This window comes from Glycine max, chromosome 16 (assembly GCF_000004515.6).
Source record: "Glycine max cultivar Williams 82 chromosome 16, Glycine_max_v4.0, whole genome shotgun sequence".
Classification (NCBI taxonomy): Eukaryota; Viridiplantae; Streptophyta; class Magnoliopsida; order Fabales; family Fabaceae; genus Glycine; species Glycine max.
This window is the reverse complement of record NC_038252.2, coordinates 4,447,871-4,460,649: the sequence shown is the minus strand read 5'-3', so window position 1 is coordinate 4,460,649 and position 12,779 is coordinate 4,447,871. Positions and strand designations below refer to the sequence as shown.

Sequence of the window (12,779 nt, the reverse complement as noted above, 5' to 3'; positions counted from 1 at the left end):
CCCACGGGAGAGAGAGGAAGTTTCAAGAAATGGAGGAAGGACAGGATTGATTCCCTGGCTAGTAAGAGGCCACGTCCAGCAAGTCATACTAGATTTGTCATTTGGTGATATATTAGGTTCACTTGGAGATGTAGATTTTAGAATTTGAATACCAGAATAATTAGGAGAAACTGGAACTTTTAAAGAAGAATCTACAGACTATGGTTGGCCAAGGGAGTTGATAACAAATGCTTGTGTGGATATTAGCCTTTCCCCCATGAGAGGAAGGAAACGGAGGACATGTATACCACTGTAATGATCAACCCTGTGCTTCCAGAATCCAGATACTGCTGCTGTTAGCTGTTCAAAAGATATCTTTGGTAAACTGAGGGAGTATTGTTAGATACATGGTCCAAATTTCAGCAACTGGTTAGTTAGAACAGACTCAATAAGTCCACAAAAATATCCATAGTCAGTTAGTTACAATGGTGGATTGCACATAAGAACAGGAGAAAGATATTGGAAGCTAGGTTTTAGACATAGAATAGGAATTTGGGGAGCAGGGGCAATAGTAGACAAGGTTTGAATAGGGTACTACAATATTCGTCCCCTTACCTGCAAAACAATACTAATAACTAAACCTGTATCCATGAAGGAAACAATAACAATTTCAATACGTACAACCTTACCCACTAGGCTCTTATATACTACTTATAGATCTACTACCCACTTTTAAATTATTTGAATGTAGTCACCCACTGTGTACAATGTATTCGTCATTTTGTCTTTTATAGTGAAGATCGTTACCCACTTTAAAATCCGGGGATGAATACACTTCTATCTCTTTATTGTGCACTAGGTCATCATCATGAGCATGATTAGTGAACATCAATAGCCACGGGCGTTCAAGTCACTTATACTATAAAAGTGATATAACAGATGATCATGAACCAGCATGAGCTAAAACAGAAGTGTTAACATCTGCTACTGATATATAACAATATAAGATGAACTGTTCTCAAAGCCTCAGAATTTAAATTAAAAAACTCATAATATAACACATAAGGCGAACTGTTGTTCACAATGAAATGCAACATATAGGACGAAAATTTGCACTGAAGAATAAGCAGTAGAGGAAATTTTAATGAGAAAGAGAAACTAATATACAGTTTTGTTTTCTCATATTTTTGCAAAATGAAATAACAAGAATACTAGGAAGAAAGTCAACCAGAGCCAAAAACAAAGAAATTGTGTCTATTCCTGTTCCAATATGTCAGGAGGAAAACTAAAAAGCCAAATAAACAACCATACAGTAACATATGGATAGAATCTGTAACTAAACAGGATTCATCAGACAGACAAAATGGCTAAAACACCACAACAGGTATTATCCCAAAGGAATTCCGTCATTAGCATTATAAACAGAACCATAAAAAAGATAACATCACAAATTTACACTCATTAACACTCTAAAGTGCATCATTATGCTTAACAATTGATTACATACCATATACGACCGAGCATAAGACCCTCATCTCTTCCTGAAATATCAACCCTATACAAAAAATCATTCATCTAAGATCTATACAATTTGATGGCAAGCAAAAGGTTGGCCACTTGTTTGGCACTGGAAACACTATCTCATATGAATGAATCAAATGGTGAATACATTCAAACAACACAAGTCAATTTGGTGTATATAATATAACTATATATCATATAGTCAGTCTCAAATTATAAACAGAACCTATACCTTTGATTATGGGGTCAGTTAGTATTGCATTCTTGCACAAATCAAGAATGAGCTGCTATCATCACACAATAAATAGAAAAAAACTAGCTGGAAAGGAACCAAGGTTTTAAAATCGATTCACTACCACAATTTTGACTGCAATGCTGAGGTTTTCGGAGTCTCTGCAACCTCAATTTGTAATAACTGCCATGTCAACTGCAATATGTCTGCAATTTTTTGCAGTATCAAGGACAGTGTGACCACGATTGAAAACCTTGAAAGGACCTAACTAAGAAGTTTGATGACTGCATATCTCTTTGAGGAGCGCATATCTCGCCTTGTTAACACTATAAAAGCAGAAGCATATATGTTGCTCAAGATCCCCAAGCAAATGTTCCAAAACAGGTTGGTTCTTTCTAAGTTGCTTAAGCACTTCCTGAATCGGATGTCTCTCCCTTCCCCTCTCCAAAGCAAATCTAACAAAAGCCTTATCTCCTTCCACCGCAGTTTGAAGCCGATCAACGAGACTATCAATGGTGTTAATATCATTCACCACATGAGTTCCATTCTCCACAACCTCAAGCTGCTTCAGCCTCGCAAGCTCCCTCTTCTTCTGCCGAGGGACGCAAAACGGTGCCGCGGAGAGGGCGCTAAACCCTACTACAGCATGCACGGCGACGATGGAGGCGACAAGGACGGTGCCGGCAGCGGCGGCGACGAAGCAGAGGGCGCAGCCCGCGGCGCCGTGGCGGAAGAGGCGGATTCGCGAGTGGCACTTGCGGAGGTCGCGCTGGATATCGCGCTTGAGGTCGGAGAAGCTGTCGCGGAGGCGGTGGAGGCGGAAGAGCGCGAAAGGATTCTCCTCGCGGTCGAATTGGAGGAAGAGGTCGTAGGCGTGGTTGCATTGCGGTTGCGAGAGCGACGGCAGAGGCGCGTCGGCGGGGAGGACGGAGAGGAGGTCAGAGAGCGGTGCGTAGAGATAGCGGGCGCGGTGAACGCTGCGGCTGAGGCGGAGGCAGAAGTCGGAGGCGGTTTCGCTGTGGTCGAAGTAGGTGGAGACGAGGCGAGTGAGATTGCTCTTAGGTTTCGCTTTGGCGAGGGCTTCGCGGACGCTGTGTGAGTCGGGTTGGAGGACCTGGGAGAGGACGTGGCGGTGGTGCGAGTCTTCGTCGTCGATGTGGTGAACCTGCGGTGGGGCTTGGACCATGGACCGGATCTCGTTGTAGGAGTGGGCCTCCACGGCCCGGTGGAACTCGCGTGAGACGTTAGGGCTTGTGGCGGAAGTGCCTTCTCCTTCTTCAAGTTCCTCGGTTGAGTTCCCTGGGAAACAAAGCGAATATTCTGTGAGACATTTTTTCAAACATGTTCGGCTCAGAGTAAAAGGGTTTTGGTTTTTGTTTTACCTTCAGAAGGAGGAGGAAGCGGAGAAGAGATGGAGGTTGGAGTCGATGATTTGAAAGAAACGCATTCCAGCATTCTATTGAATTAGTTTCTTAAATTTTTTTCTATTCTTCTGCGAGCACTGTGAGTGTGAATTACTGGCGAAAACAGAGAAAGAGAGAGGCTAGTGGCAGTTTTGTTGAATGGTGGTCGTCGGACTGACTTTCATAGGAGAGAAAATAGAGAGGAAAACGAACAAGTTTGACAAAATATGTTTTTTGTTTCATTGGAGAAAAAATAAAAGAAATATTTACTTGTAAAAATAAAATTTTCTTTTTCTTTTTCTTTTTAATTCAAATTTTAAGTTTTTATTTCCTTTCTTATTTTTTTTTCATCCAATGAACTAGAAGAAGAGAGTTAAAAATATTTAACTGCTTATTTCGTTTATTATAATTCTAATATAAATTCAATAAATAAAATTAAGTAAGAGTTATACTCGGTTGACAGACTAATTTTTGTCTCAAACTTAATTTTAGATCAGATTCTCAAATATGTTTTAATTCTTTCTTCCAAATAGTCTTATGGATTCGAAATGTCAGCACTAAGAGATAAGAGAAGATTAATCTTTAGTTATTCTCACCAAAGTTTTATTTTTTTAAATTTATATTTATATAATTAATAAATTGTAAGAAGAAGAAAATAAAAAATGTAATCCTTAAATAATGATTGTAGACTTGTAGTAGAGTCTACTGTATGAAAGGTTACTGCTTGTAATCCAGCATTGTCTTTGTGACCGATTTGTTTAATTGAGGATTTGGTATGAGTTATGTCCAGATTTTGGGGGGTTTCAGTTTTGTCTGGGTTTTTTTTCCCCACTTTTGACTGTTTTTAAATTTGTATACTATTTTTTTATGATTTTTATAATGCTAAACTTTTCAGTTTTGGGTCATTTTCCATTTCTACATTACAAAGACGTTATACAAATTATGAAAATTGTTGTTACTAGAATTGAAAGCGAAAATTACTAAAAATAATAATATATTTAAACCAATGAATAATTTTGTAACAAAAAAAAAAACAATGAATAACTTTGTTTGCACACACTTAAATGCTTACTTTTTTTTTTATCAGTTAAATGCTTACTGTTTAATTACCGCTGTCCTGTCCAATCTTTCTAGCACTTTCATACTAATGTGACGTAATGCCTGACAGTAGTGACGTGCAACAAATGTTTTTATTTAAAAAAATTATCAATTAGATTTATGAAAGGAAAATGCTAATTATATATACCACAACTGTATCGTGATGACAATTACGATTGTATTATCTGTATTTTTTTCTCTAAATCAAACGTTATGATGAAACCGTAAATACTGCCTCTTAAAATCTCATTTTTTTTTTCTTTTTTACTGTAAAAAAAGTCTTGATTTTTTGCAATGAATTTCAATGTCAGTTGCATCAAGTTGAGGTTTTCATCTCTTGTTATTGAAAAATGATTTTTTTTTCTTTTGTACAGTGGTATTTAAATTTGTAGATCTAACTAATCCTCCTCCATGTTCGATCAATCCACTTGGTGTAACATACCAATTTTGGGGTTATGGTATAGTAAGCTAGTATGTGTCTGATATTAGTCTGATGATGCATTATCATATGTTTAGGTATTCTGTTAATCAAAGTGTCGGAATTAAATGTATTTCTCAGTATTTTAAAAGTTGGATAGATGAATGAGCAAGTAGAAGCATTGGATCACTCGATTATCAGCTTAATAGGTGGGTCCCTAGTTGAATTGCATGAATTATTATATATAAATAAAATTATTAAATATAATATATAAATTTTATTTTTCACATATTTTAATATAAATCAATATGACATAGTGATCAATTACCTTCTCTTGTACTACAATTGTATGTTGACTTGAGTATTCTTTTGAAAAGTCATTTTAGGCTTTATCTAAGTATTCTCTAAGCATCTATATGTCATGCCTAAGTATTCTTTCAAAGGTTCTTCAAAGGTTTTCCTTGCTCTGTATCCAAAGTAGCAACTGCTACTTAACTCATACAACACAACACCTCTATATCCTATTTTTCTTCTTAGAAATGAGCTTATGCAACTAGTGTTCCTTTTATTGACCTTGAAGATGATTGTTATTGACTTTTAGAGAGGCCTGTTTCAATAAAGTATTGTTTCATCCAGATTTATAGTTTCATTTTTCTCTTCAGTCTTTATATTAGCATCAAAGTTCATAGATATGTTGTGTGTTCATGTCCTTGTAATTCTTCTCGTTCTAATTGTACATTAAATGCATCAGAGCTTTTACATGTAGTTATTTTTGACGTGTCTACTTTTCTGGAGAAGAGAGAAAAGATAGGTGTCATTTCTTTCCTAAAAAGCATTAACACTATTTGAAAATGTGCACTCTTTTTCTGCATTTTCCCTTTTCAGTTTTCTCTTTGTATTGAGCCTTGTGTAGCAATGCTTTTCATCAAAAGTTGTATATTTAAAGAAACTTTATTTTTCATTAAATGCTTAAACGTTAATGCATATTAAAAAAATAAAGGGAATATCAAGAGCAATTGAACCTTAGCTAGCATTTGAAACATAGAAAGCATACTCGTTTTGCCTTAGATGAACATAGCTTAAGTGTTTATAATAAACTGTAAGTTTTCTTAAGGCGTTGGGAGGAAAGAAAACAGATTGGGCGTTGAAATTTTTCATAAAAAACATTGGACGCATATTCAATTACTTAGCGTGTTGGACACTATTTCTTATGAAAGAACCAAATGAAAGTCCACTTATACACACACAAGCTCATTTGAAACACTTTTTTGCATCTATGTTCAAAACATTATACCTTCATACACATGTAATAACCTACATGGCTTATTGGAAATCATCGGTCCATCAAACATTAATATCCATGAGTGATGCTTTCTTGAATTGATTTTTGAACTAAATACACTATATGCTTGCTTATGTGTTGTATGACTGTTTGTGTGCTCTCCTACAATGTTTAGTGTATAGAAATATGTCTCACTCCTTACTTATTGTAATTTTGTTTTCTATAGGCTATGTACATGATTAAATCTGTTGGTGGACGAGGAAGCAAGTAGAGGCACCGGGTAAAACAAGAACGATGGAAGTGTGAGTGACAGTGGAAGTATGTTAACAAGCTATACTTAGGTATATTTTAAGAAATCAATAATAATTCACTATCATATTTATTCTAAAAAAAATACAAATATTTTGCTAACACTTACAAATGTGCTGACTCCATGAATAAGATTTGATACTCGACTTAAAAATGAAATCGCAACTAAAAGTACTACTTTACTATTTTATCCCCAAAATGGATTGACTTGATGAGATGAACATTAGTTAAGTGTCAAATAAAAAACTTAAAATGCCTCCTAGTTATAGAAAAAAAAAAGTGTGGACGAAAATCATTTCAACCAAGTTTTAGGCATCTTGTTTTATTCACATTTTAAACACGGCAAAATATAATAATAATGATAGAAACAAGATGCATTGTTTTATATTCCTTAAAATGAAAAAAAAAATCTTGAAATCCAAATTTACTTTTCAATTTTCACACTTTAGTTTAGAAAAGTTGTATTTTAATCACTTATCATCAAACATGTAGGAGGTTAAGGTATTCTTGGTTACGGGCATAATTAAAGGACCAGAGTGCCAAATCACACATGGCAAGCAACGTTTGGTACTGAAAATGAAGACTGACATTAATTCCCAATATTTTCAGTCTAACAATAATATTTAAACACTCCATCAATATCTCTCATTTTATTTTTTTTCTCCTATTATAATTATATCACTGATCATACTTATATTCTCTCTCACTAAGTATTAACTAGCATTTGAGGTGTCCAAATATATTTTTCCTTTTCAGTAACTTAACCCATCCCCATCTCCTTTTCCAAAAGGAGGGAGAACCATTTGATGATAAAAAAAGAAGGAAAATATAGTTTGAATTTGAGTTGTAGCATAATTAATGAAATCAGAAAATGTTTACATTGGACAGAAGGAACGTGTAAAACTGATACAGTCAACCACACCAACCCAATCTTCACTGTCATATTAACAACAAATAATGGTTTACAAGAGATCTGATACATTTATGAAGGAAAAGAAAGAAAAGAATACAGCTTTTCACTGGCCCATTGATAAAAAAAGAGAAGAAAAATAGAGGGGGAGGATGAATAGAGGGGATACAACTGCTCTTTATACACTTAGGAAGCAGCTGGCCCTATTCTCTGGTATGCACCGAGGGGGAAAAATAATAAAGCAAAGATATAATGCACAAATATAGTATATAATATATAATACGTAACAATTTAAGACAACAATACCCTCTTTTTATTTTTATTTTGTTGATTTGAATAATTGACTTCCAAGAGTCACAGTAGGGGTTCCTTCTCCCATGATTGTTGTCAAGTTCATTTCCTTGTCTAGGATCCGAACAAGTTCCATTTCCACATAGCTCATGGCAGGTCGCCTCTCACTTGAAGGATCTAAGCATCTAATTATGAGCATGATGTACTCTTCCATTCCCTCAGCTGTAAAACTACTCTCCAATCTTCTATCAATGATGTAAGACATCATGCCACGGTCTTGATTACTTAGCACCTTTATTATGGAGAGGAAAAAGAGAACACAAAATCAATCACATAGAAGCACAAAGCACATCATGAAAAGTAGCTATGACACACTTTCAACATGTGCCCCCAAAACTAAATTGTGTGAATGCCACCTTGCATCTTAAGATGTTAGAAAATAGAGTATATACTATATGCATGGATAGTGTAAAGGGTTTTTATGCTGTTAACCAATAAAAAATCGTTGTATAGGGTAATTTTATTTACTTTTACAAATTATAATAACTATCTTAAAAGTCATTCCTGACATGATTTCTGATTAATTGACAGTTACACCATGATGATATATAGAAACTAAACTCTAGAAAATAATCACATACCCATTCAACCAGATTTTGATTAGAGTCCGGAAATGGTGATTCTGTTGCTTGTTTCCCACTTAACAACTCCAGCAAAAACACCCCAAAGCTGTATACATCGCTCTTTTCAGAAAATCGTCTGAACTCTCTCACCCTGCAGGGCATGGTGTGCATAGATAAAGGAAAATAAATGCATGCATAACCAGGACAACACAAATCATTCATGAGCTTTAGAGCTATATATTACTCTGATGCAAGGAATATTTCATCTGTTGCCACTTGAGAAGAGGAGCCTGCAATGTCAACTCTCCCCAAAAAATTGCGAAGTCCAGCATCTGCCACCTTAGCAATGAAGTTTTCATCCACAAGAACATTAGCTGTTTTGAAATTCTTATGCACCAAACGGGGACTCAAAGAGTGAAGATGAGCCAAACCTGCATAGAATAGTATGAATGAGCATTTGAAAATCAGGAACAAGTTCCTCATGGCTTTATGCAAGAGAAGCTATTGCCAAATAACTGAAAGTTCTAGAATGGCTTACAAAAACAATTTGTGGGATCCATTAAGATACTTGGATATTTTTATCTAAAAGAGAAGAAAACTGATACCAGGAAAGCCACAAATGCTCACTGATTTTGCAAAGGATCACCTTTAGCTGCACCTTGAGCTATTGGAAGTCTATGCTTGAATTCTAGCTTCTCTCGCGGTTGTTGACCAGCGCCTGCAAAGGAAAACCAAAGTCACAACCATGAGCTTTAAGAAAGGACTCATTTAGCTAAAACTAGACACAAGAAATTTTATGAAATGTAGTATAATGCAACTCAGTTTTGCATGTGTGCGGTTAAGATTACATATTATTCTGATATTTATGATTAGATAGTAATTAGTGATTTAGTCCTTATTACTCATTATTAGATCGATCCTATATAATCAATATTGATCATATTTGCTCGGTATAAATAAAGGCTTAGTGTGGTCATCCTTGACACACAACATTACACAGTAAAACATTGTTATACATGCAGCAAACATGAAGCACATAATAACAGTACTATGGGTATCAGTTATAACTATGAATCATCTGAATGGAGATACAATTGATAATGAAGTTTTTCCGATATACAGAAATTTACCATACAAGTGACTGGAGACGCTTCCATTAGGCACATATTCGTATATAAGAAACTGCAGATTGTTCTCCTGGCAGTAGCCTAAAAGACTGACAAGATTTCGGTGGTGAATAGATGAGAGATAGCGTACCTAAAGTAGAAGTCATGTTAGATCAAAGCAAGAGAATGAACCATAAGGGATACAAGTATTTAAGACTATATGATGTATGCAATTGCCAGCCACACAAAAAGAACTGAGATAGAAATACTGATTATGCTCACATATATTTGTAAGACTTTATTCAGACATGACTGAACACATTTGAGTGAATTAATGGGCAAAGAAAGATTCAACTTTCTGAATCAAATGATGGATGAAACTAAATGGCATTTACTATAGAACTCTACTCTAAATTCTGAAGCAGAAACAGACAAGGGTCAGAAAAAGGACTTCAGAAGTAAGATATAGAGAGAAAGAGGGCATCATTTTAAAATCACAAGAAACAGATCAAGGAAAAACAATTTAGCGACTAATCAGTAATCATCTCTAAAGAAATTCATCAAGGACTTACATTTCATTCTCATAGTATCTCATACAATCATATTTTAGAGCATGAAATTGAGCATTACCTCATCAACAAATTCTTGACTAGCAAGTCCACGGCGCTTTTTGATAGCTACAAGCATCCCATCTTGCAGTAAACCCTTGTATACCTCTCCAAATTTCCCTTCTCCAATCAAATTCTTGTCACTGAAATTTTTTGTGGCCAGAGATAGTTCTTCCATCTCAAACCGCCTAGTATCTCGTATAGGCAACTCCATTGCACCATGCCTTCCTACTGCAAGCAATGGAATTTAATTATTTGCATCACTTTAGGAAAATTATTCATCACAGAATACATTTGTTCATCTAATACATGCATGTGAGATGTGATTACCTTGGGAAGGATCAGAGGACCCTGTCTCTGAAGTCCTAGAAACATTCCTTTGGCGAGACAAACAAAACCATATAAGTATTATAGCAATCCCTACCAATGCCACGGCTCCTGCAGCTCCTCCAAATATTGCTGCAAGAGTACTTGACATCTGGTGTGGGAATCCCTTCACTTATGCTGTACAAATTTATATGAATTATTATTATACATGAAACCTGGAGTCCAAAGAACAGCAAAAGACCATCACAATCTGTGAAGTGTGAATATAATGTGCTTCAAAAGAAAGGAGATAGACACAGTTAAGAATGCAAAAAACTTAAGAACCGTAAAGTGACTTAGAGTTCAAACAAAATGGAATGTTGACACAAGATTGCAAAGGACAGGACTTAGCAGAAGGCATGCAGTTAAGAATGCAAGTGGAAAAACTAAAAAAAATTGAATATAATGATAATGCTGGACTAAAAGAAGATTATATCCTATAGGGTTGCTTGTGAAATTGATAATTAGTGCCAAGCTAATGTCAGCAGCATAAATTGGAAAAAATTTAGGAAACCCAGCAAAATGCATGTCATGCAGGCTGATAAAATTGGATCTTGCTAAATAACATCGTATCTGCTCTACACATAATTGAAATCTAAAAAATTAAATAAATAAGATAAAGGCAGAATGGAATGGAAGGAACAACAAATAGAATAAAGTGAGTTACTTTTTTGTCAAATCTCCAGACCTATATCACGAGACAAATAATGAGGCAGGATCTCAGAAAGCCTGAGCTTCATTTACCAATGACACTTTGAAGGAGCTTCCAATGCCACTCACGGAAATCAAGATTGACCCAAAAAACCCCTCCACCTTCTTCCCTCATATGAACCAATTCTCCACCCTCTCAAACACAAATCTCACAACCAAACCCAAGGCTTTCCACACAAGATGCAAATATGGAAAGTGGGGTTTTGGAGCATCAAAATCAAAAACCAAAAAATAAAAATTAAAAAAAGACCCTTCAGATCAGAAGAAACTCTTGTTGAAGTCTCAGTTTGGCTTGGCTCCAAAGACAAGGTCAAGGGCTGATATGAATATGCTCCCTGAAAGGTAGTGCCACTCTGTAAGCAATGAAAACCCAGAAGTAAAACTAAAACCTCTCTATCTTCGTTGTACTTTTATTAAGAAAAAAATACTCTTTTTTTTTCTCTCTCTTTCTTTCTCTCAGAAGTGTATCATCGTTGGATAGTGGATACAGACAATGCCGACAGAAAGTGACCTTGCGCCGACAGACACAACACACTATCAGGTTTATTACCACCTCCACCAAACACCCCAATTCAAAATCATCACCATAAATATACACATAGTAGTAGTGTTATATATATTTATTTATATATATATATATATATGTATGTATGTATATACATCTAAACAAAAACAAGGGACCCTTTATATTCTTTTGATTGATGGTTCGACTCCAGCTGAAGGGAAATTCAATACAAGCTGACTAGAATTGAAGCACAAGACTTGGGAGAGGGGAATGCAGTCAAGAGAGAGAAATCAAGAGAGAGAGAGAGTGACAGAGAGAGAGAGAGAGAGAGAAGGGCCAAAAAATAATCTTTTTTTTTCTTATTTTTTTTTTGTGGGCTGTAAAGTGGCATAATTGTTGTCTGGTACCGCAAGTTGAATTGGGATTTATTTTTCTGTGTCGTGTACAGGGCATCTAAGCTGTAACAGATTCACACTGCTGCAACAGCACAAACAGAGAAAAGAAAAAAAAAAAAGGGAGAGCCAGGAGACACAGTACATTGCAAGAGTAAAATCACTAAGATCGTGTATCTTCGTTTTATTTTTCACTTTTCTCATGCCCAAACACAAATAGGACACGACACAACGCCACCTAGATCAACTGACACGAGGTGATTTCAGTTTAACAGTAATGAATCTCTGAGTGGTAGTAAGTGTCTGAATTAATTGTGTTAAATATTTTGTAATGTCGCTTATAATACTATAAAAGTTTTACTTCTATCTAACTTAAACATAGTTGTCTTCACATTTCATATGTGCAAACACAAATACGACACAACACCACCATCTTCAGAGCAGCAGATCATTGATACCAGGTTGCTCCAACTTAACCAGTCTCAAGTAAGTATCTTAAGCATACAACTACAGCTACATTAAATATTTACAAGTCATCTTAGAACATAATTGTCTTGGGTAAAAAGATACATGTGAATTTGTAAAAAAAAGATTAAAAAAATACAATACCAAAAGGGTGAGAGAGGGAGATTCAAAGTTGTGGCTTGTTCTTTGTGGGGTTGTTGTGCCCCACCAGCCAGCTATGTTGACGTTGCTCCTACTGAGTATTTTTATATGTGTGTGTGAAATAATATTTTATATAAAGGATTATGTTAGTCCGATAAGTGAATGGAATTTAGGACAAAAAGCAAGGAATATGTAACGGCAAACTCTACGGTTCTGCTACTTTAAGCTTTTGTTTATTCCCGTTTCTAACAGCACACTTCTTCGGATTCTCATCAATTATTCTTTAATATCATTTGTTCTTTGTCATTGCAATGGAAACATATATTATATGATGGGGTGATGATGATTACCATGATGATTACAAGAAGTCAAGAACCGTTCAGAATTGTAGCAGTCGAGGCCGTAGGGGTTGCACTTAG

The 12,779-nt window shown here is 35.6% G+C and overlaps 2 protein-coding genes across 9 annotated transcripts; both read right to left on the bottom strand.

The window, feature by feature from the left end:
• Window positions 1-1,599: 1,599 nt before the first annotated feature.
• On the bottom strand, window positions 1,600-3,370 carry LOC100793995 (UPF0496 protein At3g19330). Its single transcript, XM_003548442.5, has 2 exons — window positions 3,115-3,370; window positions 1,600-3,031 (listed from the first exon to the last, which is right to left on the bottom strand). Exons 1-2 carry the CDS (start codon window positions 3,185-3,187, stop codon window positions 2,001-2,003), a joined length of 1,104 nt encoding a protein of 367 aa, XP_003548490.2. The 5' UTR covers window positions 3,188-3,370; the 3' UTR covers window positions 1,600-2,000.
• A 3,703-nt stretch (window positions 3,371-7,073) lies between these two features.
• Window positions 7,074-12,140, bottom strand: LOC100305436 (protein kinase family protein). 8 transcript variants are annotated; one of them, XM_041010161.1, is made up of 8 exons: window positions 10,814-12,140; window positions 10,111-10,284; window positions 9,803-10,008; window positions 9,197-9,323; window positions 8,713-8,784; window positions 8,311-8,497; window positions 8,085-8,217; window positions 7,074-7,735 (listed from the first exon to the last, which is right to left on the bottom strand). In XM_041010161.1, the coding sequence occupies exons 2-8, from the start codon at window positions 10,256-10,258 to the stop codon at window positions 7,472-7,474; spliced, it is 1,137 nt and encodes a 378-aa protein (XP_040866095.1). In that variant the 5' UTR covers window positions 10,259-10,284; window positions 10,814-12,140; the 3' UTR covers window positions 7,074-7,471. The 8 variants fall into 8 exon arrangements, with proteins under 8 accessions (XP_040866095.1, XP_040866096.1, XP_006598688.1 ...); XM_041010162.1 differs by having other exon boundaries at window positions 10,111-10,322; window positions 10,835-12,133; XM_006598625.4 differs by having other exon boundaries at window positions 10,111-10,322; window positions 10,814-12,132.
• Window positions 12,141-12,779: the final 639 nt, after the last annotated feature.